A 21,568-nucleotide genomic window follows, 5' to 3' on the forward strand; every position below is an offset into this window, starting at 1 on the left:
AGAAGATATAATGTTAAATATTAAATCCTTAAGTGAGGCACTTTTGACAACGTATTCCAAATATTTGGTGAGGAAGATAAAATGTGTTGATCTGGGATACAAAATAGGTGAGTGCTTTAGGTCATGAATTTATATCTCTGACACTGAGGAATGTACCCTTCTCACAGAGGCTATGCAGTTGGCTGTTGTGAGCATGGCAAAATACTACTGGCACTGCTCTCACAGTACTTTCCAAAGAACAATCCGTAGAATAAAAGTCAAATGAAATCTGTCCAGAGCTATTTGTAATTTTGTTGCTAAAAGCACGAAGAAAACCCAATAGGCATTAATCTGCTAAAGCGACGTGGAAAGTACCATGCCATGTCAAACACCAGTTCATCTGTGCTAGTGTTTTTACTTCTTAACAGAGACTGTCAGTAAAAGCTACTATTTAAACCGCTTTTAACCCAAATTCATAAAATCCCATGATTATTTTAGATCACCAGCCAGATTCTCTATGAGCCAAAACTATTCTTAGTGCTTTAACTGATTCAGCAATTCACTATTTTGGTAGCTTGCTGAGAATCTTTCGGTAATTTTTTTGTGTCTATCTAAATTTTGTCACACATTTAAATGTAAGAATATCTACATTCTGTTTCCAGTCTATTTATTCAATCACATTTTTCACTCCTCACTTATACCAGCACTCAAAGCCTTTCTTTTTTCATTCCTCAGGGAAACTCACTCACTTCAAGGGGGCTAACAGGAGTCCTCTAGAGCAGTGACAATAGTAGGGCTAGGAGGAACCACATTGGACTATTTGTCCTCTTTTTTTTTTTTTAAAGATTGGCACCTGAGCTAACAACTGTTGCCAATCTTCTTTTTTTCCTTCTTCTTCTTCTCCTCCACAAAACCCCCCAGTACATAGTTGTATATTCTAGTTGTGAGTGACTCTGGCTGTGCTATGTGGGACACCACCTCAGCGTGGCCTGCTGAGCGGTGCCGTGTCCGCGCCCAGGATCCCAACCAGCGAAACCCTGGGCTGCCAAAGTGGAGCTCAGGAACTTAACCACTCGGCCACCGGGTGGCCCCTAGACTATTGTAAAAGGGCCCCATGAACTCATGGTGATTCTCATACTCGGGTGAAATCAGTGCCTGACACCAACCCATGCTGTAACTTGATCAAGCTGTTTATCATTCAGTTGGCATTGCTTGAAGTTTCCCTTCTCTGTCCTGTTGCTTATACTATACTTATGATCTATTGAAATTATATGTGGTCTTCAAGGCCTCACTCACAGTCTACTCCTCCATGAAGCATTTCCTGTCTCTTGCAGCAAGAAATGATCTTTGCCTCCTCTAAACACCTCCCATTAACTCTCTTCATAGGCTGCCCTGCATAGTTATTTGGGAACTTATCTTCTCTCTCCTACCAAACTGTAGGCTCCCTAAGGAAAGAGTCTGAAAATCACATTTATCCTTGCATGTCCTATAGCACCTTGCCTAATTTCTTGCATATCTAGGTGTTCAGTAAATATCTGCTGAGTGCATTTTACCTTATATTATGCGTGGATCTCTTTCAAACCCAGCTGAGCTGTCTGTGAGCAAGTAAATATGAAATTATCTGGTAGTCATAATAGGGCATAAGTTAAATATTTGCACTGATATGGAGAAAAAAAACCTTTGCACTGAGATAAGTCAGAGAACAATAAATATCAAAGTTAGACTATGACTATCTATATCACTCTAATTTCTTCATTAATTTTCAGCATTTAATTTAGAACTTTGGAAATAATCTATAGACGGGCCAGATAGAGACTCAAATTGTTGGAAAGATTAAAATAATGACTTGGAGAGAACAATTTTGAAGAATGAGACTAAATTAAATAGATATGCGATAATAACTAGAGAAAATAATAACAGCTAACATTTAGAGAACTTATTATAGGCCATAGATTAGACTAACACTTCATTTGTATTTCACCTTAAAACAACTCTTTGAGATAGAATTGTTTGAGATAGTATTATTGTCTCCCTCATTTACAAATGAGAAAATAGGCATGGAGAGGATAAGTGGCAAGTTCTACTTACCTTACTACCTGCCAATAAGTAGTAAAGCCTGGATTCAAACCTAGTCTGACTCCTCTTAACTGTAATTCTGCATTGACAGTAATTTAGGATGTTCATTCATCTATCCATCCCATCCGTGCATCCATGCATCCATTCAATACACATTAAGGAGTACTATGTGCTGGAGACTCTGCTGAGTACTAGGAATAAAGAATAAAACACACATTCTTGACCCTTAAGAAACTTAAAGTCCATTGGAAAGGCCAGCAAAAGTTTCCAGGGAAACCTTTACTAAAGAGTTAACTCTTGAAGAAAGAGCTAGACAAAGAAGGAAGAGAAGTATATTGAAGTCAGAAGAAATCATGTATGCAAATAGCAGAGGATAAATAGAGTGTTGCATGTTTGGGCTGCCGCTAGACTGTAGAGTGAGGGTTGGTTGAAACAGGTAGACAGAGGCTGGATTATGAGGGTCAGCTAACTTGCATTTCTATTAAAGGAACTACACTAGAAATATTTGCTTGTATTCCTATTAGTAGTATTTTATTGACCAAATCCATAGTATTTGATTGCCTAGCTGTAATAAGGGCAGGGAGTTGAATTTGGAAAAAGTTAAAAGAATGCTAAGTGAAAATAGTCATAATTCCTATAGACTTACTTTTGTTCCAAGTCTCCTTCTAAAAAAATAATGAAACAAAAGAAAGCTTTAAATAAAATCTCGTACAAATATTGTATTTTCAATAATTCATTAAATTTCTAAGAAATTGCTGGTACTAATGAAAAATTTACATGTGGTTGTTTTGGCCATAATTTCATCTGTATAAAATAAAACATTTAGTTACTTGAAAAAACTCAATAGTTTTGTAGTTTGCTTTTAGATCTAGAGGATGGCCCCAAACAAGCTATGGTTAGTGAACGGACAGAAGCCTTTACTACTGCTCGAACTTTATTGGCCTCTGGAGCTGATGCTATTGAAAGGATTATGTCTTCATACAAAGAGGTACTTGCATTTCTCATCATCAATTTGATTAAAATAAGATATATGAAAATCAAGCAAAATGTAAATTACAAGATATACTTAGTATTTTGGAAACATTTTTCTCTACCAAACATTGCTAAGAGTAAGGCAGCCCTCCCAAGTATATTGCTGCTAATAACCTTTAATTTTTACACTTTCAATTATAACTCCTCTTTTTCTGTCTATAGTATGATGTATTTGTTTTTAATTAAAAAAAAAACCCACACCCCTAGGTGTGGATTCTGGAGCCAGAGTGCCTAAATTTAAATTCTTGCTCCAGTATTTACAAATTATATGAACTTACTCAAATTCCTTAACCTGTCTGTGTCTGTTTCATCATCTGTGAAATAAGGATAATGATAGCATTGACTTTGTAGGGTTGTTGTGAGTTAATACATGTAGAATGTTTAAAACAATACATATTAAGCAGTCACTAAATGTTAGCCAATAATATTACTTATATACCTTGCAAACTTTTACTCATCCTTCCTGACAAGTCAAGCCTCACCAACCACCTCTAAAACCCTCTTGTGATTCCACCTTCTTTCTGCCTTCGTTGCAGAGTCTGGCTCTACCTTCTCTGTGTTCACAGTACACCTGGTGCTTTACCACATTGTAATTGACTATCCCCTGCACCAGGCCCTGAGTGGAAAGCAGGAACTGTCTTACTCAGCTTTACATTCTTAATATCCATTTTAATGCTTGGAATGTTGTACGTGGTCAATAAATACTTGCTGAAAGAATGGTAATGACCTGCAAATATCACAGTGTTAAGACTGGAAATCATTTTATTCAGTTCAGATGTTACATAATATTCCCATGGACAGACATTCTCACTATTAATTACTCTTGTGGCTTTTGTATCAATATAAATTGCCAGAGCATCTTTATAAATTTAGCTGCCTATTAAATAAGCCTCGAATAAGCCATATAAAAGAGTTACAAAGTTTGTGATTTACCCACAAAACTTTTCAGTCTCATTCAACAACTGATTTCTTGAATTGGGTTAAAAAAATAAAAGTAAAACCAGTTGTTTAGGGCCACGTACCAAACCAACTCAATTTTAAAAAATTTTTCAAATAGTAATTTTGATAATCTGAAGACACAGTTTTGAGGATAGGTTTTTTGATTAATAAATTACTTATTAAAATTAAATGACAAATCAAAATTTTGGCCATCTCACATTAAAATACTTTGGTATCTAAGTCACAGAAAGAATATCAATTAGTTTTTCTACATTGTCTCCGACACAAAAACTGATTGCATTTTGCTTTATTTTGGCTGACTGTGCTTTGAATCACAGAATGTTCACTTCTAAAGAATCTTATTGCTGCTATGACAGCACATGAAAGCATCATGCATTCTCTGCTAGCTCCAGAGGGAGCAAGGGTCCTTTTTAGAGTTAGAGTTCAAGGGCAAACCCCCTGTCTTATATCCCAAAGTAATTTGTCCACAGTCACATTCTCAGGTTTTTTCAGACACTCTTGGCCCGCTCCACCCTGACTCCTGGTCTACTAACTCCTTGCCTCCTGCTTTTCTTTAATTGACCTCTACATTTGGTTTTGGACTTTTTATTTTTTTATGCAAATATATTTAGCCAGGTTTCTTTTGAATCCATATTTTGTTAATCCTTAGCTCTGTTTTCCTCTGCTTGAGAACTCAGGAGATTTTTGTGGATAACATTTGAGAAATTACCCTTTAAATAGCTATAACATTAACATATAGAAATGCGATACTAATCCAGCTACAGACCTCTCACACAGTAGAAACACGGTAGAAAGCTTTTGACAGTAATATGCACTCTTTTACTGCTTGTTTTGCACACACAAAAATCTTACACAAATGTCAGCATTGTTGTATTATTCCACAATTTATTGTTTAAGAGACATTTACTAGTGACCTGCCTCGCTTACTGGTTCCAGTTTCCTAGTAAACATTTCTGTAAGGGAATGGTTTTTGTGCTTTCCTTTTCACTGAGAAAGATGGTCTTGACAGGAGATGAGTCACCTTTCACAGTACCCTGACAACAAGGTGTTCTTTTAATAGAAAAACAGCAGGAGATTCAGCCTAAATTGGATCACTGGCAGGATAGGAGCAAGGTACCACTCTATTGAGCCTTATGGACTAAAGCAGAGATTTATCTCATCTTATCTTTAATCTCACCTAGAAAACAGTCATATTTAATGTTTTTCTTTGGGCATATAAATCATGTTTGGCTTGAAAAGAAGCTGAATTGTGGAATTTGGACTGAAAAGGAGTTGAAGATTTACATTGAGCTCACTCCCAATTTTGGTATCCTCTAGCAGGGATATTTTCTCTGCCAAGCTTAGGAATTTTGACAATCAATTTGACTCAGAAGCATTCATTTCTAATAAGAAAAATATGTATTTTTCTTCTATTTAAACCCTATTTTAAATTGAAAAAAGATATCAAAATAAAGGATCATAATTTCATTGAATGAACTTAAGCTTTTCACAAAATTTCTAATTTTCTGGAAATGAAATCTGTCATTTGAACGAGTCAAATCAGAAATTTGACTAAAGATTTATTTATTTATGAAGATTTTATTTTTTCCTTTTTCTGCCCAAAGCCCCCCGTACATAGTTGTGTATTTTCAGTTGTGGGTCCTTCTAGTTGTGCTATGTGGAACGCTGCCTCAGCATGGCTTCATGAGCAGTGCCGTGTCTGTGCCCAGGATTCCAACTGGTGAACCCTAGGCCGCTGAAGCAGAGCGTACAAACTTAACCACTCGGCCCCGGGGCTGGCCCCAAAAGATTTGTTTTTTTTAAGATCGGTACCTGAGCCAACATCTGCTGCCAATCTTTTTTTTCCCTTCTCTCCAAAGCCCCCCAGTACACAGTGTATATTCTAGTTGTAGGTCCTTCTGGTTCTGCTATGTGCGATGCTACCTCAGCACGACTTGATGAGCGGTGCTAGGTCTGCACCCAGGATCCAAACCGGCAAAACCCTGGGCCGCTGAAGTGGAGCGTGAAAACTTAACCACTTGGCCGTGGGGCCAGCCCCTTGACCAAAGATTTTTAAGTCTCACTAATATTCTGAAATCTTTACATTTTGTTTTTAACCGTGACTTGAATGAATAATTTTTTATGTGTTTTATAATCCCAATCAAACTTACATTGACACGTTGCTATGTTGCTCTCTTGAGAAACTTTTTACCGTTACTTGTTTTAGTTATCAGATATGTTATTTATTTTTCATGTATAATAAAATAGGATCTTTAATATTAAATCAAAAAGCTTATATGATTGCATATTTTTTTAAGTCTGTCTTGAGTATATTAACTCTATTTTATTTCTCTGTGTTGGTTTTAGATCACTGAATTAGCAGGCTATACTGCTCGAGTGTACAATATGTTTTGGGTCTTTGATGAAGTGAAAAGAGGCATTTATAAGAGAACTGCTGTCATGCAAGAGTCTGAAAACCATAGCAAGAATGGAGCTAACATAGAATTATCCCTCAGTGATACGTTGGAAATCAAAGGTATTAGACTCAAATTTTTTTGTATTTTTCCTGTATTTAAGTGTTTATCAACAGAACTAAAGTTTTTTAGAAGCTAGTCTTTAACAGATAAAAGAAACCAACATTTATTTATTTAAATAGTTATTCCTAAACTTAGTATTGCAGTGTGAGGAGTGGTGACTAACATTACCATTAAAAAAAAATTGTTACCTTTATTTAGAACAAAATTTCTAGAATTATTTTTGGAAACTGCACATATGGCAGAATGAATTGTTTGCTTTTAAAACTCAAATAACAGAATTAGAACTAATGTCATATTGTTCTTCATCATCCTATGTTTTTAAACTTATTTGGTTATCATATTTTTAAAAATTATATATAAATGTCTTAATTCCCTTTCTGGGGCACCGTGTTTTTTCTGTAAGAAAGGTTAATTTAGAGAAACAAGTAGTTGTAAAGAGTATGGCTGGGTTATATCAGATAGAGTTTAGCTTTGCTCTCATTATGATGTTGACATTAGGTTATTGGTAAGTAATGTTTCTGAGAAAGATTTTCCAAGTAGATGTGTCAAAACGTCCAAATTTACGTTAAACTTTTCTTTAGATATAGATATCTATATTTCACTTGGTTTTCTGATTTGTTACTGTGAATTATCTTTATAACGAATTTATCTATGTTGCATTATACTTTAAGTGATTTACGTAGTTAAGAATAACGTGTGATAGCTTTTGTAACTTAAGTCGTTCCTTAACTTATAGGAGAAGTTATTGATGTGGATCATGGAATTATTTGCGAAAATGTTCCCATACATACACCAACGGGAGAAGTGGTGGCTTCCAGGCTAAACTTCAAAGTAAGATGATATTCAAAAATCTTCTGATTGTTGCCATCACACTAATAAAAAACAACACAGAATTCATGTACATTTGTTAAATACATGGAGGAGCATATGGAAAGGAGGGGAAATCAAGGAAGGTATGCACAGTGGCTGAATTACAAAAGCAGTTAATTCCTCAGAAAGCAGAAAGAAAGAGAAATTTGATGTCTACTGCTTTATTGCCAGGTTGAAAATTAAAATTACAGTTCACTGAGAGCCTATACAAGGTTCCCAAACGGTTTTTCACACTGCGTTTTCCCTCACCTGAAAAAACAGGCCAAGAGATTGTGACGATCCATAATTAGCGTTTTAATCCATTTGGCAGGACTCAGTGTTTTTCACGTTCTGTGATACTGGGATCTGCGTCTTCACTGTCATGTGTTAAACCTTTAAGTCTTGTCCAAAAGTCATGTCATTACCTAGAGAATCCTTCTGTGAATTCCAGGCAGGTTGCCATCTTTCTGCTTCCGCCTCCTCTCCTCACCTTTACAATGGGGAGAATAACGGTAACCTGCCTTTTGGATGTGAGGATCAAATGAGACAGTTGGTGCAAAGCAGTCGGCGCAGGATCTGGCACAAAGTGAAGCCTTCAATAAATTATGATTACAGTAGTTTTGACTTCCCTCCAGTCGGAATATAGTCGAGTTGAAGTTCGTGGCTATGTCACAGCTGTGTCTCAGGCTGGTGTCTGCCGCCCTGAGCCAAGCCGTAAAAATCCCTAGAATAACTTTGCAAAAGCCTGTTAGCCTCTTGAGGCTCCTACACTTCTTTATTTTATTTTGTTTTATTTTGTTTTATTTTACTTTATTGCAGTGACAGTGGATTCTAACATCACGTAGCTTTCCAGAGGTACGTTGTAATACATTTCGAATTCTGTGTAGATTACGTCGTGTTCACCGCCCAAAAACTAATTATAGTCCGTCACCTCACATGTGAGCCTCATCGCCCCTTTGGCTCTCTCCCCTCCCCCCCTCCCCCTACGGTAACCACCAATCCAATCTCCGTTGCTCTGTGCGTGTTCGTCATTGTTTTTATCATGTACTCATGAGTGAGATCACACGGTGTTTGACTTTCTCCCTCTGATTTATTTCACTTCGCATAATACCCTCAAGGTCCATCCACGTTGTCACAAATGGCCGGATCTCATCGTTTCTTAGGGCCGAGTAGCATTCCATTGTGTATACACACCACATCTTCTCTGTCCATACTTCCCTTGATGGGCACCTAGGTTGCTTCCAAGTTTTGGCTGTTGTGAATAATGCTGCAGTGAACCTAGGGGTGCATGTGTCTTTCTGCATTGGTGTTTTCCAGTTCTTTGGATAAATACCCAGCAGTGGGCTAGCTGGATCATACATATGGTAGATGTATTCTTAGTTTTCTGAGGATACTCCATACGGCTTTCCATGGTGGCTGCACCAGTCTGCACTCCCACCAGCAGTGTAGGAGAGTTCCCTTCTCTCCACATCCTCTCTGACACTTGTCTCCTGTCTTGTTAATTAGAGCCATTCTGACCAGAGGAAGGTGACCTCTCCTTGTAGTTTTGATTTGCCTTCCTCTGATCGCTAATGATGTTGAGCCCCTTTCCATATGCCTGTTGGCCACCCGTATACCTTCTTTGGAGAAGTCACTGCTCAGATCTTTTGCCCGTCTTTTTAATCGGGTTGTTGATTTTTTGTTGTTGTTGAGCTGTCGGAGTTCTTTCTGTGTTTTGGATATAAACCCCTTATCCGATATATGGTTTGCAAGTATCTTCTCCCAGTTGTTAGGTTGTGTTTTGGTTTTGTGGATGGTTTCCTTTGCCGTGCAGAAGATTTTTTTTCACTTTGATGTAGTCCCGTTTGTTCATTTTGTACTTTGTTTCCATTGCCCAGTCAGACATGGTACTTGAAAGTAGGCTGCTAAGACTGCTGTCAAAGGGCATACTGCCTATGTTTTCTTCTAGACGTTGCATGGTTTCGGGTGTGGCATTGCAGTCAGACCCGAGGAGGCTGCAGTTCCCCGAGAGCGAGCGTGTGGGCGGGGCCCCAGCAGTTCTCCCAGGAGGGTGTCCCTGTCCCTGTCCGCAGTCCACCGCCTGAGGGGGGGGGGGTGGGGCGGGGCAGCGGCCAGGGAGCCTCTGGGCGGCGGCGCGCGCGCGCGCGCGGGGAGCGCGCACGGCTGCTGGGCCGCCATCCGGGGAGGCGTCGGCCAGCCGCGCCTGCCTGCCCAGAGCCGAGCCCGGCGGAGTCCGGCCGCGCTCTGCTGCTCTCTCCTGGGCCGGGCTCGCCCGTTCCCCCGGCGTCCCTGGACGCCGCTCCGTGTCCCCGCTGGGCACAGCAGCCCGGGCCCTCCACAGCCACGGCCGCTAGCCTGAGGAGGCCGTCCTTCAGCTCCCGCTCTTCCTGCTCGCCGGACACGGACGACCAGGGCGCCTGCGAAGAGGATTCCATCTGGGAGAGGTACCTGGGGGCGTGGGCCTGGGGGCTGGTGGGAGGCGAGCGTGTCCCTGAGGAATAGGCTGGTGCGCCGAGAGGTGCCCGTCAGGCCGCGGGACAGCTGCGCGGCGCGGGCAGCGAGGGGGTCTCTTCGTGCGCTTCACGCGTTCGTGGAACGGGCGGTGTGTGCCGGGCACCTGCCCAGGGGCCAGCCTGGGGATGCGGTGCCCGGGAGTCGGGCGCTGAAGCGGCGCCCGTGGTCTTGGCTTCTTGGAAGGCCAGACGCGACGTCGGTAACGACACTGGTCTCGATGCGTTCTGAGGGGTGCAGGTCTCCCTCTTTTCGAGGCTACGTTCCGTTGGGGTTTTCACGAAGCCTGTCGTGGCCCTGAAGCTCAGGCCGGTTCAGGGGAAGTGGCCTGTGGAGGGCCGCATAATATTCGTGTGCAGAGCCAGTGCTTTCCAAAGGCCTTGACTGGGCAGAAGTCTACCTGTTAGGGGTGCAGTGGGGGCTGTCCGGGGAGCATTGTGAGCACAGGTGTGTGTCCCACACTTGAAAGTCTGGCAAAGAAAGCGTGAGGCTGGAGGGTGCTCCGTTCGTTCCCTCCTTCCACAGAAAGTCTGGAGAGTTGACTTTGGGACTTCCTTTCCTCGGGTCGGTGCGTGTTCAGTGGTCTGGACACTTGGTGGGCAAGACTGACAGGGTGTTTGACGTACTGGACCTCGCAGCCTAGTTGGAAAGGACAGATAGGCAGCAACTAATTACCTAGGAGATACGTAAAAGCCATTCTGTGTTGAGTGCTGAGAAATACGGCATTTACTGTTAGACTTTGTGACTTAGGCAGTGATGTTTAAGCTGAGAGCAGATGCCTAAAAGCAAAGGAGGACTTGTGCGGGAGAGCGTTGGGACAGGGCAAGGGAGGAGGATGGCCTGTCAGAGGAGCTGAAAGCGTGCCCTGGAGACTGGGGCCGCGTAGGGACTGTAGGGTGGGGAAAACCAAACTTTTCGATTAAGGCTGGCGCTTTCTATAGGCTTTCGGAGACTAAGCGTGGTGATTCAGCACGTGGACTCTGGAGCCAGACTCTGTCACATGGGTCCTAGCTCTGCCACCTACGGGCTGTGTGAACTTGGGCAAGTTACTGTACCATTCTGTGTGTCAGTTTCCTGATCTGTAAAACGGGGATGATTATAACACACACTCCATAGGTGAGTGTAAAGGTTAGAGGCTATTTCATGTCCGTAAAGTACTTAGAGCAGTGTCTGGCCTTCAGTAGGCGTTAGTAGTGGTTGATTAAATAAATGGATAAATGCATACATAAGTATTCAAGGCTTGGAGGCTGTCCCTCGTGCAACGTGTGAACTGGAATGGATTACACCCGGCTTTGTTTCCTTTCCAGCTTGCAGTTGCTACTGACCGCATCTGTGGCACTGTGGAATTAGAAATAATCTCCCTCGACTTGGCTGCTCTTGGTAACAGAATCTAATGCTGTCCAGATTATCCCAGGGAAAGAAAAGCCTTGTCAGTAGCCTAGTAGGGTCAGGCTTATTTAATAGGTATCGCTTATATTGGTTTGGCTGGTATTTGTTGGTAACTTTTTCTTGGCAAAGCTGCTCGGTTAAAAAAAGTAGATTAGCTGTAAAATAGTTCAGACCCAGAGAAAAGTAGAGAGTCGTGTAAGCAGAGCACGCCTTTCCTTGACTCTCCGTCGAGAGCTTTTGTGACTCCAGCCGCTCTCTGCCTCAGACGCGGTGCCCTCTGCGTGTGCAGTCATCTAAACCGTGCAGGGTCCGGAACCGTGGAGAATCTAAGGCAGTGCAGTCATGCTTTGCTTAACAGTGGGGCTAGGTTCTGAGGAGTGCGTCACGGTCAGGCAATCTCGTGAGCGTGCAAGCACCACGGAGTTCATAAACCTAGATGGCAGAGCCTCCTATACACCTTGGCTCTATGGGACTAATCTTTTGGGACCCCCGTTGTTGACTGAAACGTCCTGATGTAGCGCCTGACGGTACTTCCCAACTCCAAGGGCACGGGAGTGTAGCCTGTGGGGCTCTGTCAAAGAACGGAGACGCTCGAGGCCTACTCTGGACCCACTGACTCAGAATCTACTGGGATACTTCCCGGCTTTAAAGACCAGCCATAGTCCTCATCTGCAGACATCTCCTCAACGGTTTTCCACACCGGGTTTTCCCTCACCTGAGAAAACAGGCCAAGAGATTGTGAGGATCCATAGTTAGTGTTTTAATCCATTTGGCAGGACTCAGTGTTTTTCACGTTCTGTGATACTGGGACCTGCGTCTTCACTGTCATGTGTTAAACCTTTAAGTCTTGTCCAAAAGTCACGTCATTACCTAGAGAATCCTTCTGTGAATTCCAGGCAGGTTGCCATCTTTCTGCTTCCGCCTCCTCTCCTCACCTTTACAATGGGGAGAATAACGGTAACCTACCTTTTGGATGTGAGGATTAAACGAGACAGTTGGTGCAAAGCAGTCGGCGCAGGATCTGGCACAAAGCGAAGCCTTCAATAAATTATGATTACAGTAGTTTTGACTTCCCTCCAGTCGGAATATAGTCGAGTTGAAGTTCGTGGCTATGTCACAGCTGTGTCTCAGGCTGGTGTCTGCCGCCCTGAGCCAAGCCGTAAAAATCCCTAGAATAACTTTGCAAAAGCCTGTTAGCCTCTTGAGGCTCCTACACTTCTTTATTTTATTTTGTTTTATTTTATTTTATTTTACTTTATTGCAGTGACAGTGGATTCTAACATCACGTAGCTTTCCAGAGGTACGTTGCAATACATTTCGAATTCTGTGTAGATTACGTCGTGTTCACCGCCCAAAAACTAATTATAGTCCGTCACCTCACATGTGAGCCTCATCGCCCCTTTGGCTCTCTCCCCTCCCCCCCTCCCCCTACGGTAACCACCAATCCAATCTCCGTTGCTCTGTGCGTGTTCGTCATTGTTTTTATCATGTACTCATGAGTGAGATCACACGGTGTTTGACTTTCTCCCTCTGATTTATTTCACTTCGCATAATACCCTCAAGGTCCATCCACGTTGTCACAAATGGCCGGATCTCATCGTTTCTTAGGGCCGAGTAGCATTCCATTGTGTATACACACCACATCTTCTCTGTCCATACTTCCCTTGATGGGCACCTAGGTTGCTTCCAAGTTTTGGCTGTTGTGAATAATGCTGCAGTGAACCTAGGGGTGCATGTGTCTTTCTGCATTGGTGTTTTCCAGTTCTTTGGATAAATACCCAGCAGTGGGCTAGCTGGATCATACATATGGTAGATGTATTCTTAGTTTTCTGAGGATACTCCATACGGCTTTCCATGGTGGCTGCACCAGTCTGCACTGCCACCAGCAGTGTAGGAGAGTTCCCTTCTCTCCACATCCTCTCCGACACTTGTCTCCTGTCTTGTTAATTAGAGCCATTCTGACCAGAGGAAGGTGACCTCTCCTTGTAGTTTTGATTTGCCTTCCTCTGATCGCTAATGATGTTGAGCCCCTTTCCATATGCCTGTTGGCCACCCGTATACCTTCTTTGGAGAAGTCACTGCTCAGATCTTTTGCCCGTCTTTTTAATCGGGTTGTTGATTTTTTGTTGTTGTTGAGCTGTCGGAGTTCTTTCTGTGTTTTGGATATAAACCCCTTATCCGATATATGGTTTGCAAGTATCTTCTCCCAGTTGTTAGGTTGTGTTTTGGTTTTGTGGATGGTTTCCTTTGCCGTGCAGAAGATTTTTTTTCACTTTGATGTAGTCCCGTTTGTTCATTTTGTACTTTGTTTCCATTGCCCAGTCAGACATGGTACTTGAAAGTAGGCTGCTAAGACTGCTGTCAAAGGGCATACTGCCTATGTTTTCTTCTAGACGTTGCATGGTTTCGGGTGTGGCATTGCAGTCAGACCCGAGGAGGCTGCAGTTCCCCGAGAGCGAGCGTGTGGGCGGGGCCCCAGCAGTTCTCCCAGGAGGGTGTCCCTGTCCCTGTCCGCAGTCCACCGCCTGAGGGGGGGGGGGGGGTGGGGCGGGGCAGCGGCCAGGGAGCCTCTGGGCGGCGGCGCGCGCGCGCGCGCGGGGAGCGCGCACGGCTGCTGGGCCGCCGTCCGGGGAGGCGTCGGCCAGCCGCGCCTGCCTGCCCAGAGCCGAGCCCGGCGGAGTCCGGCCGCGCTCTGCTGCTCTCTGCTGGGCCGGGCTCGCCCGTTCCCCCGGCGTCCCTGGACGCCGCTCCGTGTCCCCGCTGGGCACAGCAGCCCGGGCCCTCCACAGCCACGGCCGCTAGCCTGAGGAGGCCCTCCTTCAGCTCCCGCTCTTCCTGCTCGCCGGACACGGACGACCAGGGTGCCTGCGAAGAGGATTCCATCTGGGAGAGGTACCTGGGGGCGTGGGCCTGGGGGCTGGTGGGAGGCGAGCGTGTCCCTGAGGAATAGGCTGGTGCGCCGAGAGGTGCCCGTCAGGCCGCGGGACAGCTGCGCGGCGCGGGCAGCGAGGGGGTCTCTTCGTGCGCTTCACGCGTTCGTGGAACGGGCGGTGTGTGCCGGGCACCTGCCCAGGGGCCAGCCTGGGGATGCGGTGCCCGGGAGTCGGGCGCTGAAGCGGCGCCCGTGGTCTTGGCTTCTTGGAAGGCCAGACGCGACGTCGGTAACGACACTGGTCTCGATGCGTTCTGAGGGGTGCAGGTCTCCCTCTTTTCGAGGCTACGTTCCGTTGGGGTTTTCACGAAGCCTGTCGTGGCCCTGAAGCTCAGGCCGGTTCAGGGGAAGTGGCCTGTGGAGGGCCGCATAATATTCGTGTGCAGAGCCAGTGCTTTCCAAAGGCCTTGACTGGGCAGAAGTCTACCTGTTAGGGGTGCAGTGGGGGCTGTCCGGGGAGCATTGTGAGCACAGGTGTGTGTCCCACACTTGAAAGTCTGGCAAAGAAAGCGTGAGGCTGGAGGGTGCTCCGTTCGTTCCCTCCTTCCACAGAAAGTCTGGAGAGTTGACTTTGGGACTTCCTTTCCTCGGGTCGGTGCGTGTTCAGTGGTCTGGACACTTGGTGGGCAAGACTGACAGGGTGTTTGACGTACTGGACCTCGCAGCCTAGTTGGAAAGGACAGATAGGCAGCAACTAATTACCTAGGAGATACGTAAAAGCCATTCTGTGTTGAGTGCTGAGAAATACGGCATTTACTGTTAGACTTTGTGGCTTAGGCAGTGATGTTGAAGCTGAGAGCAGATGCCTACAAGAAAAGGAGGACTTGTGCGGGAGAGCGTTGGGACGGGGCAAGGGAGGAGTATGGCCTGTCAGAGGAGCTGAAAGAGTGCCCTGGAGCCTGGGGCCGCGTAGGGACTGTAGGGTGGGGAAAACAAAACTTTTCGGTTAAGGCTGGCGCTTTCTATAGGTTTTTGGAGACCAAGCGTGGTGATTCGGAGCGTGGACTCTGGAGCCAGACTCTGTCAAACGGGTCCTAGCTCTGCCACCTACGGGCTGTGTGAACTTGGGCAAGTTACTGTACCATTCTGTGTGTCAGTTTCCTGATCTGTAAAACGGGGATGATTATAACACACACTCCATAGGTGAGTGTAAAGGTTAGAGGCTATTTCATGTCCGTAAAGTACTTAGAGCAGTGTCTGGCCTTCAGTAGGCGTTAGTAGTGGTTGATTAAATAAATGGATAAATGCATACATAAGTATTCAAGGCTTGGAGGCTGTCCCTCGTGCAACGTGTGAACTGGAATGGATTACACCCGGCTTTGTTTCCTTTCCAGCTTGCAGTTGCTACTGACCGCATCTGTGGCACTGTGGAATTAGAAATAATCTCCCTCGACTTGGCTGCTCTTGGTAACAGAATCTAATGCTGTCCAGATTATCCCAGGGAAAGAAAAGCCTTGTCAGTAGCCTAGTAGGGTCAGGCTTATTTAATAGGTATCGCTTATATTGGTTTGGCTGGTATTTGTTGGTAACTTTTTCTTGGCAAAGCTGCTCGGTTAAAAAAAGTAGATTAGCTGTAAAATAGTTCAGACCCAGAGAAAAGTAGAGAGTCGTGTAAGCAGAGCACGCCTTTCCTTGACTCTCCGTCGAGAGCTTTTGTGACTCCAGCCGCTCTCTGCCTCAGACGCGGTGCCCTCTGCGTGTGCAGTCATCTAAACCGTGCAGGGTCCGGAACCGTGGAGAATCTAAGGCAGTGCAGTCATGCTTTGCTTAACAGTGGGGCTAGGTTCTGAGGAGTGCGTCACGGTCAGGCAATCTCGTGAGCGTGCAAGCACCACGGAGTTCATAAACCTAGATGGCAGAGCCTCCTATACACCTTGGCTCTATGGGACTAATCTTTTGGGACCCCCGTTGTTGACTGAAACGTCCTGATGTAGCGCCTGACGGTACTTCCCAACTCCAAGGGCACGGGAGTGTAGCCTGTGGGGCTCTGTCAAAGAACGGAGACGCTCGAGGCCTACTCTGGACCCACTGACTCAGAATCTACTGGGATAGTTCCCGGCTTTAAAGACCAGCCATAGTCCTCATCTGCAGACATCTCCTCAACGGTTTTCCACACCGGGTTTTCCCTCACCTGAGAAAACAGGCCAAGAGATTGTGAGGATCCATAGTTAGTGTTTTAATCCATTTGGCAGGACTCAGTGTTTTTCACGTTCTGTGATACTGGGACCTGCGTCTTCACTGTCATGTGTTAAACCTTTAAGTCTTGTCCAAAAGTCACGTCATTACCTAGAGAATCCTTCTGTGAATTCCAGGCAGGTTGCCATCTTTCTGCTTCCGCCTCCTCTCCTCACCTTTACAATGGGGAGAATAACGGTAACCTACCTTTTGGATGTGAGGATTAAACGAGACAGTTGGTGCAAAGCAGTCGGCGCAGGATCTGGCACAAAGCGAAGCCTTCAATAAATTATGATTACAGTAGTTTTGACTTCCCTCCAGTCGGAATATAGTCGAGTTGAAGTTCGTGGCTATGTCACAGCTGTGTCTCAGGCTGGTGTCTGCCGCCCTGAGCCAAGCCGTAAAAATCCCTAGAATAACTTTGCAAAAGCCTGTTAGCCTCTTGAGGCTCCTACACTTCTTTATTTTATTTTGTTTTATTTTATTTTATTTTACTTTATTGCAGTGACAGTGGATTCTAACATCACGTAGCTTTCCAGAGGTACGTTGTAATACATTTCGAATTCTGTGTAGATTACGTCGTGTTCACCGCCCAAAAACTAATTATAGTCCGTCACCTCACATGTGAGCCTCATCGCCCCTTTGGCTCTCTCCCCTCCCCCCCTCCCCCTACGGTAACCACCAATCCAATCTCCGTTGCTCTGTGCGTGTTCGTCATTGTTTTTATCATGTACTCATGAGTGAGATCACACGGTGTTTGACTTTCTCCCTCTGATTTATTTCACTTCGCATAATACCCTCAAGGTCCATCCACGTTGTCACAAATGGCCGGATCTCATCGTTTCTTAGGGCCGAGTAGCATTCCATTGTGTATACACACCACATCTTCTCTGTCCATACTTCCCTTGATGGGCACCTAGGTTGCTTCCAAGTTTTGGCTGTTGTGAATAATGCTGCAGTGAACCTAGGGGTGCATGTGTCTTTCTGCATTGGTGTTTTCCAGTTCTTTGGATAAATACCCAGCAGTGGGCTAGCTGGATCATACATATGGTAGATGTATTCTTAGTTTTCTGAGGATACTCCATACGGCTTTCCATGGTGGCTGCACCAGTCTGCACTGCCACCAGCAGTGTAGGAGAGTTCCCTTCTCTCCACATCCTCTCCGACACTTGTCTCCTGTCTTGTTAATTAGAGCCATTCTGACCAGAGGAAGGTGACCTCTCCTTGTAGTTTTGATTTGCCTTCCTCTGATCGCTAATGATGTTGAGCCCCTTTCCATATGCCTGTTGGCCACCCGTATACCTTCTTTGGAGAAGTCACTGCTCAGATCTTTTGCCCGTCTTTTTAATCGGGTTGTTGATTTTTTGTTGTTGTTGAGCTGTCGGAGTTCTTTCTGTGTTTTGGATATAAACCCCTTATCCGATATATGGTTTGCAAGTATCTTCTCCCAGTTGTTAGGTTGTGTTTTGGTTTTGTGGATGGTTTCCTTTGCCGTGCAGAAGATTTTTTTTCACTTTGATGTAGTCCCGTTTGTTCATTTTGTACTTTGTTTCCATTGCCCAGTCAGACATGGTACTTGAAAGTAGGCTGCTAAGACTGCTGTCAAAGGGCATACTGCCTATGTTTTCTTCTAGACGTTGCATGGTTTCGGGTGTGGCATTGCAGTCAGACCCGAGGAGGCTGCAGTTCCCCGAGAGCGAGCGTGTGGGCGGGGCCCCAGCAGTTCTCCCAGGAGGGTGTCCCTGTCCCTGTCCGCAGTCCACCGCCTGAGGGGGGGGGGGGTGGGGCGGGGCAGCGGCCAGGGAGCCTCTGGGCGGCGGCGCGCGCGCGCGCGCGGGGAGCGCGCACGGCTGCTGGGCCGCCGTCCGGGGAGGCGTCGGCCAGCCGCGCCTGCCTGCCCAGAGCCGAGCCCGGCGGAGTCCGGCCGCGCTCTGCTGCTCTCTGCTGGGCCGGGCTCGCCCGTTCCCCCGGCGTCCCTGGACGCCGCTCCGTGTCCCCGCTGGGCACAGCAGCCCGGGCCCTCCACAGCCACGGCCGCTAGCCTGAGGAGGCCCTCCTTCAGCTCCCGCTCTTCCTGCTCGCCGGACACGGACGACCAGGGCGCCTGCGAAGAGGATTCCATCTGGGAGAGGTACCTGGGGGCGTGGGCCTGGGGGCTGGTGGGAGGCGAGCGTGTCCCTGAGGAATAGGCTGGTGCGCCGAGAGGTGCCCGTCAGGCCGCGGGACAGCTGCGCGGCGCGGGCAGCGAGGGGGTCTCTTCGTGCGCTTCACGCGTTCGTGGAACGGGCGGTGTGTGCCGGGCACCTGCCCAGGGGCCAGCCTGGGGATGCGGTGCCCGGGAGTCGGGCGCTGAAGCGGCGCCCGTGGTCTTGGCTTCTTGGAAGGCCAGACGCGACGTCGGTAACGACACTGGTCTCGATGCGTTCTGAGGGGTGCAGGTCTCCCTCTTTTCGAGGCTACGTTCCGTTGGGGTTTTCACGAAGCCTGTCGTGGCCCTGAAGCTCAGGCCGGTTCAGGGGAAGTGGCCTGTGGAGGGCCGCATAATATTCGTGTGCAGAGCCAGTGCTTTCCAAAGGCCTTGACTGGGCAGAAGTCTACCTGTTAGGGGTGCAGTGGGGGCTGTCCGGGGAGCATTGTGAGCACAGGTGTGTGTCCCACACTTGAAAGTCTGGCAAAGAAAGCGTGAGGCTGGAGGGTGCTCCGTTCGTTCCCTCCTTCCACAGAAAGTCTGGAGAGTTGACTTTGGGACTTCCTTTCCTCGGGTCGGTGCGTGTTCAGTGGTCTGGACACTTGGTGGGCAAGACTGACAGGGTGTTTGACGTACTGGACCTCGCAGCCTAGTTGGAAAGGACAGATAGGCAGCAACTAATTACCTAGGAGATACGTAAAAGCCATTCTGTGTTGAGTGCTGAGAAATACGGCATTTACTGTTAGACTTTGTGGCTTAGGCAGTGATGTTGAAGCTGAGAGCAGATGCCTACAAGAAAAGGAGGACTTGTGCGGGAGAGCGTTGGGACGGGGCAAGGGAGGAGTATGGCCTGTCAGAGGAGCTGAAAGAGTGCCCTGGAGCCTGGGGCCGCGTAGGGACTGTAGGGTGGGGAAAACAAAACTTTTCGGTTAAGGCTGGCGCTTTCTATAGGTTTTTGGAGACCAAGCGTGGTGATTCGGAGCGTGGACTCTGGAGCCAGACTCTGTCAAACGGGTCCTAGCTCTGCCACCTACGGGCTGTGTGAACTTGGGCAAGTTACTGTACCATTCTGTGTGTCAGTTTCCTGATCTGTAAAACGGGGATGATTATAACACACACTCCATAGGTGAGTGTAAAGGTTAGAGGCTATTTCATGTCCGTAAAGTACTTAGAGCAGTGTCTGGCCTTCAGTAGGCGTTAGTAGTGGTTGATTAAATAAATGGATAAATGCATACATAAGTATTCAAGGCTTGGAGGCTGTCCCTCGTGCAACGTGTGAACTGGAATGGATTACACCCGGCTTTGTTTCCTTTCCAGCTTGCAGTTGCTACTGACCGCATCTGTGGCACTGTGGAATTAGAAATAATCTCCCTCGACTTGGCTGCTCTTGGTAACAGAATCTAATGCTGTCCAGATTATCCCAGGGAAAGAAAAGCCTTGTCAGTAGCCTAGTAGGGTCAGGCTTATTTAATAGGTATCGCTTATATTGGTTTGGCTGGTATTTGTTGGTAACTTTTTCTTGGCAAAGCTGCTCGGTTAAAAAAAGTAGATTAGCTGTAAAATAGTTCAGACCCAGAGAAAAGTAGAGAGTCGTGTAAGCAGAGCACGCCTTTCCTTGACTCTCCGTCGAGAGCTTTTGTGACTCCAGCCGCTCTCTGCCTCAGACGCGGTGCCCTCTGCGTGTGCAGTCATCTAAACCGTGCAGGGTCCGGAACCGTGGAGAATCTAAGGCAGTGCAGTCATGCTTTGCTTAACAGTGGGGCTAGGTTCTGAGGAGTGCGTCACGGTCAGGCAATCTCGTGAGCGTGCAAGCACCACGGAGTTCATAAACCTAGATGGCAGAGCCTCCTATACACCTTGGCTCTATGGGACTAATCTTTTGGGACCCCCGTTGTTGACTGAAACGTCCTGATGTAGCGCCTGACGGTACTTCCCAACTCCAAGGGCACGGGAGTGTAGCCTGTGGGGCTCTGTCAAAGAACGGAGACGCTCGAGGCCTACTCTGGACCCACTGACTCAGAATCTACTGGGATAGTTCCCGGCTTTAAAGACCAGCCATAGTCCTCATCTGCAGACATCTCCTCAACGGTTTTCCACACCGGGTTTTCCCTCACCTGAGAAAACAGGCCAAGAGATTGTGAGGATCCATAGTTAGTGTTTTAATCCATTTGGCAGGACTCAGTGTTTTTCACGTTCTGTGATACTGGGACCTGCGTCTTCACTGTCATGTGTTAAACCTTTAAGTCTTGTCCAAAAGTCACGTCATTACCTAGAGAATCCTTCTGTGAATTCCAGGCAGGTTGCCATCTTTCTGCTTCCGCCTCCTCTCCTCACCTTTACAATGGGGAGAATAACGGTAACCTACCTTTTGGATGTGAGGATTAAACGAGACAGTTGGTGCAAAGCAGTCGGCGCAGGATCTGGCACAAAGCGAAGCCTTCAATAAATTATGATTACAGTAGTTTTGACTTCCCTCCAGTCGGAATATAGTCGAGTTGAAGTTCGTGGCTATGTCACAGCTGTGTCTCAGGCTGGTGTCTGCCGCCCTGAGCCAAGCCGTAAAAATCCCTAGAATAACTTTGCAAAAGCCTGTTAGCCTCTTGAGGCTCCTACACTTCTTTATTTTATTTTGTTTTATTTTATTTTATTTTACTTTATTGCAGTGACAGTGGATTCTAACATCACGTAGCTTTCCAGAGGTACGTTGTAATACATTTCGAATTCTGTGTAGATTACGTCGTGTTCACCGCCCAAAAACTAATTATAGTCCGTCACCTCACATGTGAGCCTCATCGCCCCTTTGGCTCTCTCCCCTCCCCCCCTCCCCCTACGGTAACCACCAATCCAATCTCCGTTGCTCTGTGCGTGTTCGTCATTGTTTTTATCATGTACTCATGAGTGAGATCACACGGTGTTTGACTTTCTCCCTCTGATTTATTTCACTTCGCATAATACCCTCAA

At 46.3% G+C, this 21,568-nt stretch overlaps 1 protein-coding gene across 22 annotated transcripts in view; it reads left to right on the forward strand.

Moving 5' to 3' along the window:
* LOC138922838 (ATP-binding cassette sub-family D member 2-like) overlaps positions 1-21,568 on the forward strand; it is a 200,543-nt gene that overhangs the window by 13,554 nt on the left and 165,421 nt on the right. For all 22 annotated transcript variants that reach the window (XR_011435980.1, XR_011435981.1, XR_011435983.1 and 19 more), the window contains exons 5-7: positions 2,922-3,043; positions 6,394-6,562; positions 7,300-7,394. Coding sequence is in view for 6 of the 22 variants with exons in the window: in XM_070259244.1 (XP_070115345.1) it covers positions 2,922-3,043; positions 6,394-6,562; positions 7,300-7,394 (386 nt within the window). In the remaining 16 variants the exon portion in view is untranslated. The remainder of the gene's footprint in view (positions 1-2,921; positions 3,044-6,393; positions 6,563-7,299; positions 7,395-21,568) is intronic.

This window comes from Equus caballus, unplaced genomic scaffold (assembly GCF_041296265.1).
Source record: "Equus caballus isolate H_3958 breed thoroughbred unplaced genomic scaffold, TB-T2T haplotype1-0000016, whole genome shotgun sequence".
In the NCBI taxonomy this organism is placed as follows: Eukaryota; Metazoa; Chordata; class Mammalia; order Perissodactyla; family Equidae; genus Equus; species Equus caballus.